The sequence below is a fragment of the Sarcophilus harrisii genome, chromosome 4 (genome assembly GCF_902635505.1).
Source record: "Sarcophilus harrisii chromosome 4, mSarHar1.11, whole genome shotgun sequence".
In the NCBI taxonomy this organism is placed as follows: Eukaryota; Metazoa; Chordata; class Mammalia; order Dasyuromorphia; family Dasyuridae; genus Sarcophilus; species Sarcophilus harrisii.
The window spans coordinates 25,292,948-25,305,596 of record NC_045429.1 but is presented as its reverse complement, the minus strand read 5'-3'; the positions used below and the strand labels follow the sequence as shown (position 1 = coordinate 25,305,596).

The 12,649-nt window shown below is 37.6% G+C and overlaps 1 protein-coding gene across 3 annotated transcripts in view; it reads right to left on the bottom strand.

The window, feature by feature from the left end:
- The window catches only part of FAF1 (Fas associated factor 1), a 385,064-nt gene that overhangs the window by 241,432 nt on the left and 130,983 nt on the right, over positions 1-12,649 (bottom strand). For all 3 annotated transcript variants that reach the window (XM_031969148.1, XM_031969147.1, XM_031969149.1), the window contains 2 exons: positions 9,970-10,061; positions 8,171-8,259 (listed from right to left, as the gene is read on the bottom strand). In XM_031969148.1, the coding sequence (XP_031825008.1) occupies positions 8,171-8,259; positions 9,970-10,061 (181 nt within the window). The remainder of the gene's footprint in view (positions 1-8,170; positions 8,260-9,969; positions 10,062-12,649) is intronic.

Genomic DNA, 12,649 nt, shown 5'->3' with positions numbered 1-12,649 from the left:
TTGTATATAATTATACAATTATTATGTAATATACAATTATGTACAATAAATTGTACAATTATACAATTTACTATACCAAAAAAATTTATTTTTTACACATGAGAAAACTAAGGTAGACAGCAGTTAAGGGACTTGCCCGGAATCACAGAACTAATAAATGTGTCTAAGGCCACATCTGTACTCGGGTCCTGTGCTCTAACCACTGTACTATCTCACTGCTATGATGATCTAAAGGTTAAACAGTGGCAGCCTCAAGAGAAATAGGGAAGTGAAAAGAAAGGGTGGGGAAGGATAATCGAGTTCTGTTTTGGACTAGCTGAGTTTGAGATGCCTCTGTAGGAAGGTTCAACCAGGGGTAGCAGCCAAGATGGCAGAGGACGAGCACCCTCCGAGCTGACCTCTCCTGTCATTCCCCTCCAGACAACTTTAAAATAACTTCACAAATAACATTTTGGAGCAGCAGAGCCAACCAAAGGTCAAAGTGGGACATTTTTCCAGGCAAGGACCACTTACAAGGTTGGCAGGAGAGATCCTACCGGGGCAGGAGCCAGCCCAGGAGGGTGCCCGTGACAGCAGCACTGGGCTATGGAGAGCATTTAACAGCAGAAGCAGCAGTTTGGGGAGCCTTCGGCCCACAAAAGAAAGGGTCCAAAAACTGCCTAGAGAGCTTACAAGGGATCTTTGCTGGCACTGGGTATAGTTGACAGTGACTGGCAACTCTATGATCCATCCACAGGAAAAAGGGGAGTTCTGGGGGTCCGTCAGAAGGGAGCAGGAGGCCTGGGCACAATTACAAACAAAAAGAGTGCTCATGGCTGCAGGGATCAGGGACCCTTCCTGAGTAAGACCAAGACCCTCTTTCTTATCACACTATCTCGGAAGAACCAAAACCTTCTGTTGAAGTGAACCTTCTGCTGTGCTCTGAAAACAGCAGCACAAAAAAAGCCTTGATAAATTAATAAAATATTTATTTAAGATTGGCCTTTTATTTTTCATTATAGATGATCAGAGGCCAACTGTAAAACTATAAAGAAAACAGCTGGGAAAATGATCAAACAATGAAAAAAATAATTTGACCATAAAAATCTGCTACAATGGCAGGGAAGACTAAAGACATAAACCCAGAAGGACCTAAATGGAGAAGAAGATAACAAGAAAACAACTACCAAAAAAGCCTCAAAGAAAAATGCCAATTGGACCCAAGCCAAACAAGACTTCTTGGAAATTAAAGAGATAAAAATGGCTAGGAAAAATTAGGGGCAAAATGAGAGCAATGCAAGAAAATGATGAAAAGAAAACCAACAGCTTGATAAAAAGAGGCCCTAAAAATAATGAAAAAAATAACACCTTAAGAAATAGAATTGGCCAATTGGTTAAAGATGTTTAAAAAAAAAAAAAATCACTGAAGAGTAAACTTTAAAAAGCATAATTGGTCAAAGAGGAACAAAAATTCACTGAAGAAAACAATTCCTTAAAAATGAGAATGGAATGCCATCCATATTCAAAGAGAGAACCATGGATGGAAGTATAGTATTTTCATTTTTCTCATGGTTTTTTCCTCTTCTGTCTGATTTCTCTTGTTATTGAACATGACAAATATGGAAATATGTTTAAAAGGATTATGCATGTTTAGCCTATATCAGACTTGCTCTCTTGGGGAGGGGAGAAGGTAAGGGAATGAGGGAGAAAAATTTGGAAAACAAATTCAGTTACAAAAATGAATGTTGAAAACTATCTTTATGTGTATTTGGAAAAATAAAATACTGTTGAGGAAAAAAATAAAAATAACAATTCTAATTAGACAAATGGAAACTAATAATGATACCATGAGACATCAAGAAACAATAAAACAAAGTCAAATGAATGAGAAAATAGAAGAAAATGTGAAGTATCTCGACAGAAAAACAACTGACCTGGAAAACAGGTTAAAAAAAAAAAAGTTTAAGAATTATTGGATTTCTTGAAAGCCATGATCAAAAAAAGAACTTTAAGAACATATTTCAAGAAATTATCAATTAAAAATGCCCTGATATCCTAGAACCAAAGGGTAAAATAGAAATTGAAAGAATTCCTCCTAAAAAAGATCCCAAAATAAAAATTCCTAAGAATACATGGTCAAATTCCAAAGCTCCTAGAAAGAAGCAATCCAAATATTAAAGAAGCAAAGAGCTTGAAATATGACATTCTAGAAGGCAAAATAATTAAGATTACAACCAGGAATAACCTATCTGAAAAAACTGAGTATAGTACTTTGGGGGGAGGGAGGATGGACAATTAATGAACAGAGGACTTCTAGCCAGTGCTGATGAAAAGATCAAAACTTAATAGAAAATCTGACATTTAAACATAAGACTCAAAAGAAGCACAGAAAGGTAAATATGAAAAAGTAATCAAGAGGGGCTTCATAAAGCTAAACTGTATACATTCCTATATGGGAACTGATTACATTTCTATACATTTTAATTCCCTAGAACATTGTTATTATTAGAGCAACTAGAAGGAATCTACACAGAGGGTATGAGTATGTGAGATTATATGAGAATATAAGTAGATTATGTTAAAATGATTTCTTTCCAATCTCTCTGCCCACATATGAAAATGAAAAACTTACGTTGAGAGAAGGAAGAAGGGAGAGTTAGACTGGGGAAATTTTCTTCACATAAAAAAGGCATACAAGGAAGAATTTTTATAGTGAAGCGAAAAATTGGGGGTGAAGAGTGAGGATGGTAGGCAATACCTGAGCTTCTCTTTAAATGGAATTGATTCAAAGAGGAAAGAATATATATTCATATTCAATTGGGTATAGAAATATATCTTAACCAATAGGGAAATAGGAGGGGAAGGAGCTAAGAGACATGGATTAGTAAGATATGACAAAAAAGAAGAAGGATTAAGGGAGGCAGTGTTCAGAAACAAAACATGCTTTTAGGGAAAAAAAGAAGAAAGGATAGAGGGAAATACACAGTACTCATAACACTAAATATCAAATAGGATGAGCTAACCTATAAAATGAAAGCAGATAGAATAATGTATTAGGAACCAGAATCCAACAATATGCTGTGTATAAGAGACATACCTGAACCAGAAAGAATTAGAAAAAAAAAAGGGGGGGGGGGGGGGGAAAAAAAAAAAACTATTATACTTCATTAGAAGTTAAAAAAAAAAAAAAGGCAGGAGTAGCAACAATAATCTCAGACAAAGCAAAAATAGGCCTGATTGAAAGAGATAATTAGGGAAACTATATTTTGCTAAAAGAGATCATAGACAATGAAATAATAGCAAAAAGCTTACAGTAATTTTCTCTAAGAATGGTCTCATTTTTCAAATGTAGAGGGAACTAAGTCATTTATAAAAATAATGAGTCATTGCTCAACTTATAAATGATCAATGGATAGAAGTTTTCAGGAAAAGAAATCAAAGCCATCCATAGTCACATGAAGAAAATGCACTAAATTACTACTGACTGAAAAAATGTGAACTAAAACAACTCTAAGGTACCACCTCACACCTATCAGAAATGAGAAATATTAAAGAGGAATGAGGGAAAATCAGTTCACTAATAAGACTGTTGGAGTTGTGAACTGGTCCAACTATTCTAGAGAATAATTTGGAGCTATGTCCAAAGAGCTTTAAAGTCGTACTTTGCTCTGATCCAGCAATATCATTACTAGGTCTGTACTCTAAAAAGATCAAAGAGAAAAGGAACTAAGATACAAAAATATTTATAACAGCTATTTTTGTGGTGGCAAAGAATTGAACATTGAGGGGATACTCATCAATAGTGAGAGATGAGATTTGAGAGAGTGAAAGTGAGATATCTGGGAATTATCTATTAATTATATATTAGGAACTACATTGGGATAAAATGTTGATAAGGTGAAATAGGAGGTGATAAAGATACCAAGTATGAGACTAGAGAAGAAAAAAGGGCTTTAGTGGAATATCATTAAAGTGATGAGTCAGTAAAAGAGACTGAGAAGTTGTGACCCAACAGGTTAGGAAGAAAACTAAGAAAAAGCAATAGCAGAAAAAATCAGAGAGATGTCAATTGCAGCAGAAAAGATGAAAAAGGATAAAGATCAGAGGGAAAAAGAGCATCCCATTAGTCAATTAAGAGATTATGAACTTTGGGGAGAAGAGTTTCTGCCCAGCAAAGAGGCTGATCTCTGGATAGCAGAGGCCCAGAAGAGGACAGGAGACTGACCAGTTCTCTAATGTCCCTGTCCACTCCCTTACGACCAAACAAGAGCAGTTCTGTGCAAGACAAAGAGGGCTTCATTCACTTCCACCCAAGTGGATCCCATGTAAAACCCAAATTAGCTAGAGGACTTGGGGAGGTTCTCAAACTGTACAAATGAGAAGGGCTGCACACAAAGCCAATGTCCCTCCTGATTTTTTAAATTATAAGGTCAGCTTTATATAAAACTATCAAACTCAATCCTCCAGGATCCCCAGTGGTTGTGAAATCTCCCAAATCTGATTTTTCTTATTCTTACACCTTGTTTAAATCAGAAATCTATAGCACTTTTCGAACTAAAAGAAACCATTTTCACAAGCAGCACATAAAGCATTTCTGCTTCATTTAGAGAATGTAAGATATGACAAAAAAGAAGAAGTTAAGATTAAGGGAGGCAGTGTTCAGAAAAAGGCAGATTAATAATCTGCAAAGTTGAATCCACTGTGCATGAGAACTATGGTTTTGGACAAATGGAATAATGGAGGAAAGAGAGAAGTGACAAACAGAAAGCAACTGCCACAGCTGAAACATCCCATGGGGTCTTACCACCTCCAGCAAATGTTCCATGAATCTCCCTCTCAGACAGCTGGGACTGCAAAGGGGGCAGCATCTGAGAAGTCATTTTGTCCAGATGAAGGAATTGAGTCCAGAGGTAAATAAAATGCTTCCCCAAAAATGAAAGAATTAGTGAGAGCTTATTTAGAATAGGGGGGAAAAAAAAAATCTCCTTCAGTTTTTCCAGAAAAGCCCATTCTCAAATAAACCAGGAAAATAAAACAGCTTATTAAAAAAAAAAAAAAAAAGAAAAAGAAAAAAAAAGAATTATACTCTACTTCATTAAGGATATTTTCCCTCCAACATGGTACAGTTACGGATAAATGCATGAAATTTTTTTTTTTACTAAGATCATGATTAAGAATGAGGCTAATCAATGGGGATACAGATATAAGAAAAGAAACAACCCTTATCTTCAAGGAACCTTTACAACAAGGAATTGGGGAAGACAACTCATGCGGTAGAATGGTGGTCAGGGAGGGGTGCTAAGGTGAAGAAGTCACAGGAAAGATGAGAGGAGCCAGACAGCAGGAACTTGACACATCTTTCTTTTGGAGCCAATAGAGGGTTGAACATGGATAGCAAGAAGATGGCTAGTGAGAACAATGTGATCAGTTTAAGCTGGGACAGAAATGTGATGGCTCAGAAATCAGAGCCCATGGACGACCTCAAGAGCTGGTTATATCTTGCTCATTATAACAAAATATCATTACTAGCAACCAATCAGAACATTGTATGTGTGACCACAGCTCTACAATATGATACTTTTTCCCTATAAAACTCAAGCAATAAATATACTCAACTTATTTAGTCTTTTGTCCTAAAAAAAAATTTCTCCTTTGGTCAAAATGTCAGGAAATCTGGGTTTCTTGATAAAATAAGCGGAATATGGGACAGGGACAGGACAGGAACTAGGTATAAGAGTTCATTATTCCAGAATAAAGATAAAGAGGTTCTTTTGATGCTAAATAATTAATGGACACATAAGTACAGCAAACTACTCCATAAAATTTAAAAAAAAAAAAAGGCTAGCTGTTTCTTCTTGTACATGTTTCACAAAAAGAATTAATAAAAGTGTGTTACAAGTGAACAATACATGCCTAAGCAACAAAATTATCCTGAAGGTACTTTGGAAAGTTAAATTTAAAAATCAGTACTAATATTCTTTCAATAATATTTAGTATTCAAAAAAGAATTCATATTATATTCTCAAGAATGTAGATAGTAAGAAAAATGGAACTAGGTGAGACTTAATATCAGCTATGTTATCAAATAGGTGTAAAAAAGGGGTGAAGTCCAAGAGCTGACTAAAGCTTAAAAATGAAAAAAATTATGTACATTATTATTTTTGATGTGAATTTTAAAAGCTCCAAAGGTTCCCAAGCTGTCGCTTTGTTCCACGGCATTCACACTGAAATTATAAATATGGATAACATACATCATCCAAAAAGCAAAACTCTCTGAGATGTGACAGAAAGACACAGTGTCTGAACCAAACAATTAAACACTATCTGTAAGGTGCTTAGCAAAGTGTCTGGCACATAGTAGGCACTTAATGAAGGTTTACTCCATTCCAACACAATGAACAATTTTTGAGTTGTGAGGAAAATGTCTTAAAATGTGCCTTTGCTTAATGATTCTCACATTAGTCTGAGAATCATATCATTCTTTCTATCCAGAAACTTCCAGGGAAAGGGTTTTGCCAGATTCCGAAGCATTCCTATTTTCTCTTTTTTCCTACTGTGACCCTATTCATAAGAGCTAGGCATCATGAAAGTCTGATAAATCTCCACAATCCAGAAAAAGAGGTTTGCTTGACATTCAAGGCCCCGTGGCCTGACGCTAACCTTCTATGTTTCCCTTGCAGAGGCTCTATGCTCCACCCAAACTCCCTCCCCCCCAAGTCCTCCTACGCTGTCCCAGTCCCACCCTTGGCTGATACACTCTGCATGTGAAATTGTACAGATCCTTTAGGCCTCAACTCAAAGCCAGCTTCTTCTTGGAAACCAGGGCTACCCCCCAAAGCTGCCGACACCCCTTCTGTCTGCCCTTTCCCCAGACTCTGCACGGCACTCCTGGGCCCGCGGCCCATTCTCTGCCTCTAGCTTGTGTGCACATGACTGTCTGCATGGGGTCTTCCCGGCAGATGGCGAGCTCCTTGAGGGAAGCAACAGTGTTTGGCCGTCCGGGGCCCCCATCCCCCGTTTGCAGCACAGACTGGCACCTGAGCAAAGTTGGCTGACCTGTCTGTCACCCTGAGGAGGCAGAGCAGAGTATTCTTTCCTGCAGATCACAGACTGACTTGGAAAAAGCAAGTTCACAGTATCTAGGTTGCATCATTATTGATTTTATTAGGCATTTCCCAATTGCATCTTAAATCTGTCCTGGCCAGGCTCCACCAGCTCTAAACCTCTACGATGGAGGAAAAAGGGTCAGTGTTCAATTCAGGAAGCCTGGATTTAAATCCTGGCTCAGACACAGGTGAAGCTGTAGAAGTCTGGACAAACCACCTAAGTCAGTCTAGAAGGACAGGGTCACTGTCCCTGCCACTCTCTCAGGATCGTTCTGACAAAGTACTTTGTGTACCCAAAAATAATTTATAAATGTGAGGTTTCATTTTTCTAATAATTATCTTGAATATCTCAATAACATTATTACAGAACATTGCCAGAGTGAGCTGGCAAGACACTGAAAAAAAACATTGACAGCAATAAAAAGGCACATAAATAGTCTAGACAGGAGAGTCCTAGAAACACAGAACCACAAACTATAGCTAAAAGGAACCTTGAGCTGCAGATGGGAAGACTAGAGAGAACTGGCTGGCCCAGGGCCACAAAGCTAGAGACCATCAGAGCCTGAAATTGAACCGTGTGCCCTCTGGCTCCAGAGCCAGAGCTCTTTTCACTGTCCCAATGCCCCAACTGCTCCCCAAAGTTACCAGTGTTTTTAATGAGCCCCCATCAGCAAAAACAATAAAGGCAAAGACAATGATGATAGCACTATTATTACTGACAAGGACCTTGCTCTGGGAAGAAGGCTATCTCAGGGGCCCCAGAAATGATCTCAGAGCCAGGCCACTTCAGGCTGTCACAAGGCAGGCAAGGATATTTTTACATCAGCTGAACTAACTATGATCCCAGAAGCAGGATCTTGAGGGTGGAGGCAGAAGTGAGTTTTCCTATTGTAAGGGAAGAGAACAGCCAAGAGAAAGGCAAGTTCTAACCAAGAGGGAGGGCAATCGGTGAAGGACTCGGTGATGACTTCTGCTCTCATTTTGAGGTTCAAATACAATATAAACCAGAGCAGAGATCTGACATCGAGAAGCCCCTCTGGACAGCAAAACCTATCAAGTTAGGATCCGGAGAACGAGGATCTTACCCAGCATGGCTCGAGGAAGGTGGTGGCAAGTCAGGTGTGAGCACATAAAGACTGTTGTTTTTTGGCAAGTGTAGAGTTTTTAAGACCGTCTGAAAAAAAAGAAAAGAAAATCATGACTGTTTCTGGACACTGCCAACACTTGAGAAACTGTAGCTTTCTATACTGCACCATTCTGACAAACTTTGCATTCAACAAATATTTACTCGACACCTACCAAGCGAGAGGCTTTGTGCTGCCCGCGGTGGGGACAGCCTGACTCTTCCCGGATGATAAGCACAACAAATACAAGCAAGGATCAGACATTCGTGGGGCTCAAGCATAATCAGGGGGACGACGCCATAAATAGTCACTGAAACAGATCCCACAGCACCTGTTTCCTCACAGCTCCAAATCTAATAGAAGAGGGGAAAAGCAGGATTTTTCTAGCAAGAAGGGGCCGACTCCTAAGAAGCCCATCGAGACTGGAGCTGCACTGAAGTCTCTTTGCCCACACTGAGAAAGAAGCCTGAGGACTTAGTCTCCCAGCTGCTGGGCACTGCGGTTGATCCCGTGGCCAGTAGGTGGCGGGGGGGGGGGGGGGGGGGGGGCCTAGACCTGGGTCTTCTAGATGCTGAAGCTAGTTCTCTTTCTACTTCTTTCTTGGAGCATCACACACAGACATGTATAATTTGAGCCACTCTTGACCCAAAAATCTGTCTCTGAGCTAGAAGGGAATTTGAGAACCTGAAACTGGTAGTATGTTTCTAATTGAATTGCCGCTCACAGAGTCTGCTGACACAGTCCTGCAAGGGGATTCCCTCTCTTCCAGGCCTCTTCTCATGCACAACTATGTGGTCCAGGCCACGGGAGGCTCCAGAGGGCTTGAGCTAGGCTTGGGTCATCCAAGGACCTCAGGCACAAATGCCCTGCAGGGCCAATCGCCACTCTTAAAGACTGACTCTGGGATTCAGTAGATGCTGGTTTGGGTCCACAGTCCAAGAAAATTTGTTTCACTCTCATGTTTCCAATGCTTTTTCTAGAAAGTGAGAAGTGTGGACACCATAACTTCTAAGTCCCTTCAAAATAAAACTGTGAATTTTCTTCCAAGAAAAAAAATAAGAGCACTAGGTTTTGATGTTGTGTTTGTATTTTATATCCTTATAGATACTTTATTTTACTCCAGCTATCTGCTGCATTAACTTTCTATGTGTATTTGCCTGTATGAGAGGACATAAGGAGGGAGGAAAAAATGGAGGAAAAGGGAAGGGGCGAGGGGGAAATCGAATGTGTAAATGCTTTTGGAAGACAAAAGAAAATTTATTAATTGGGGAGGAAGAAATTTTAAAAATGGTGTGGGATGCAAACTCCTTGATAAGAGTCTCTTTCATTGTGTCTTTATGTCCCAAGTAGTTGGCATATAGCCTACAGAATAACAAGAGTTCAATAAGTGTCTACTGAATTAAATTTAATCAGGAGATGTAACTTTAGTCTCACTAACTGGCTGTCCCTTCCCCTATCTAAGTTTTAGTCACTCATTTGTAAAAATAAAGGATAAATATTAAATGATCACTAAGTTCTTTCTAACTCTGATATCCCATGAGTTTATGAAACTTCAAAAAAGTGTGTCCAAAGAACCTGAATTACTTGAAAAACTCATTATTTTCCAACATACTTTGATGAACAAAACACTTCAGTTTCTTGACATTTTGAATACTTGGAAAATCTGATCACGAGATTTATAAAAACTTACTTGTTGTTTACTGTTTAATCAATAGGCACATAGAATATATTTTTTACTTCTATAAAGTAAGCAAACTTACACTGTCTTCTACATCTCCAGTCTTCCAGCCTTTTAATAGCATTTTAGATACAGGAATCTGGAGTTCATTTTCTAGAATCTGTTTGATCTCTCCTATCAAAGAAAGAAAAAACCAAATGTTAATCAAATTACATAATATCCAACATTTTTCTTTTAACATTATAGCTCCAGAAAACTGTTACTATGAAAGATTTCCCCCCGCCGCCAAAAAAAAAAGGTCATTTACAGAACATCCACTTTGATCTACTTGTAGGATAAAAGACTTTACTGAGGAAGGTGTTATACTCGGGGGGAAAAAAAACATTTAAGTGATATTTTAGAGCAGAAAAAACATATATTTCAATCACTCTTTCTCAGGTGGATTGTTTCTGTCCTAACTATGCCCTCTTCTCCTAGCTGGTATCCCTTTCCTTCCTGCCATTCCTTTCTGAGAATGCGCTCATATCCAGAATCTTCCTTGCTATAACTTGTCTCTGTCTATGAGGTCAAAGATAGGAAATCTAACCCCATCATCTCAAACATCTGGCTCTCTTAGCTTCTCCAAGCTGCCATGATTCACAGAGTGATGACAGACCCCAGGAGCCTACTCAATAAAGTAAAACACACTACGATGAGCCAAGTCCTGGGAACAGCCTCTGAAAGATCACTGTTAACTTCTTCCTTAGACCCAAGGATCTTTAGCAACACCCCAAGTTATACCCTCTCTTTGCGCTTCTGTAAACAGTTCCAGAGGTGTTTACAACTGTCTGGATTTCAGGTGAGTACTATTCTTGTTTTAGCTACAAAAACGGTTACATATTTGTGAGGGGTTAAGGATACTCAACTACTCTCTAAAGTAGTACTGGCTTTGTCTCTCTTTCTATGATTTAATCATAGATTTACTTTAAAAGAATGCTTACTGAAATAGTTTGCTTTTTCATCATCTAGATTTCTTCCTGTAGTCCAATCCCATCCACCCATCATCCCAAGTTATCCCACATAACAAAGTTTTTAAAAGAAAAAAGATCAAGAAAACCAATCAATATACAGAAAAAAGGCCGACATTATATGCACTTCAGTAAGCTATTGACCACCCGCATGTCTGCAAAGGCATAATATAAAGTATATTCTCATATCTCCTCTTTAAGGGTTAACTTCAATGATTATTACAAATACCTACTATGAGTTAAGTACAATGGTAAACAATAGAGCGACAGATTTTTTAAAAATAGAGAATCCCTATTCTCAAAAAACTTATATTATGAAAATAATCACAACTTAAGAGTGATTATGGCTCTTCTTTGCCTATTTTTATACTTTTAATTATTTTCTCAAAATACTACTTTGCTTACATTTCTAGAACTGTTTCAAATAAGAGTAGATTTAAAAGGCCACCCTTGTTTTATTCCTATTTTACTGGGAAAGCTCCAAATATATCTATATTGCATACGATGAGTGCTTTTTGTTTTAGATGCATTTATAATATATGTAGAAGATACCTCACTGCCTTTTTTGGAAAGATTTTTTTTTTTTAAAAGCATAAAAGAGTACTATATCTTGTCAAGTGATTTTTCCCCCTACATCTAATCAAATAATCACCTAGTTTGGGATGATTTTCTTTCTTTCTTTCTTTCCTTCTTTTTTTAAACTGTGAACAAGTAAAAATTTATTATTTGGCACTATTTCCCTGAGATGGGAGACTTGCACTAACCTCTTGTGGGTAGGCAAAAGTTATAATTTTTAAATAATAATAAATAGAGTTTTAGTTCTCTTAACCCCCCCTCCCAAAAAAAAATCCTTTTCATCTTTGATTGATTTCACTAGTCTAGATACTTGAAAATTTCCCAAGGACAGTAGTTACCAAGTCCAAGGTTTGCTTACTTGCTAACACTAATGGCTAGTCCAGGGATTCACATATAGATCCTTAATAAATATGTCTTTTTAATTGAATCTATAGAAGAGAGACTGATATGTACCTGGATTGTACTTCCTGGTTATGACCAAAAAGGGACCAGATAAGAATGGATAACTTGATACAAACATTATCAACAATGACAACTAGTTGAAAATATCAGGAATGTTACCCTTGTATCCAGAGGTTATGATTTCTCAGGAATACTTTTGAGTAGATAAATTATATTCTTAAATTCTCATTTTTTTATTTACTACTCAATTTTGCTCACAGGAATTTTTAAATGAGACAAATTGACTAATAAAACAAGTGTGATAGAAAATATATAAAAATGTATTTCTGTGTCTATCTTTCTCCATATTTTGTTTACAGCTCACTGAACAGAGTCAGTACACCAGTGATTAGAAAAATATTTTCAGTTATTTGTAACTTGTTATCCTAAGAACTAGTCATCACTTTCAGAAGACTTACTTATTTTGTGGACCTTAAAGATTATGGAGGAACTGATTTGTGTTTGGAATATAAGTTAACTAAAGTTAACCAAAATTCTGACAATTAAATGTCTTAACTTATCAAGGAAGTCACTTGTCTTTATGATCATTTTGGACTTCATTTCCCATAGGTATATAAGGAATTATTTATGCCACTATCACCTAATAATGGCATCTCAAAATTGAAATTTTATACAAGACACGTGACTATGATTTTCAGCAAACTCTGCCTCTTAAAATAATGTCATATAGGTATGTCTGTCTCTATCTTCTCTTCATCCCCCCATCTGCCTCAATGG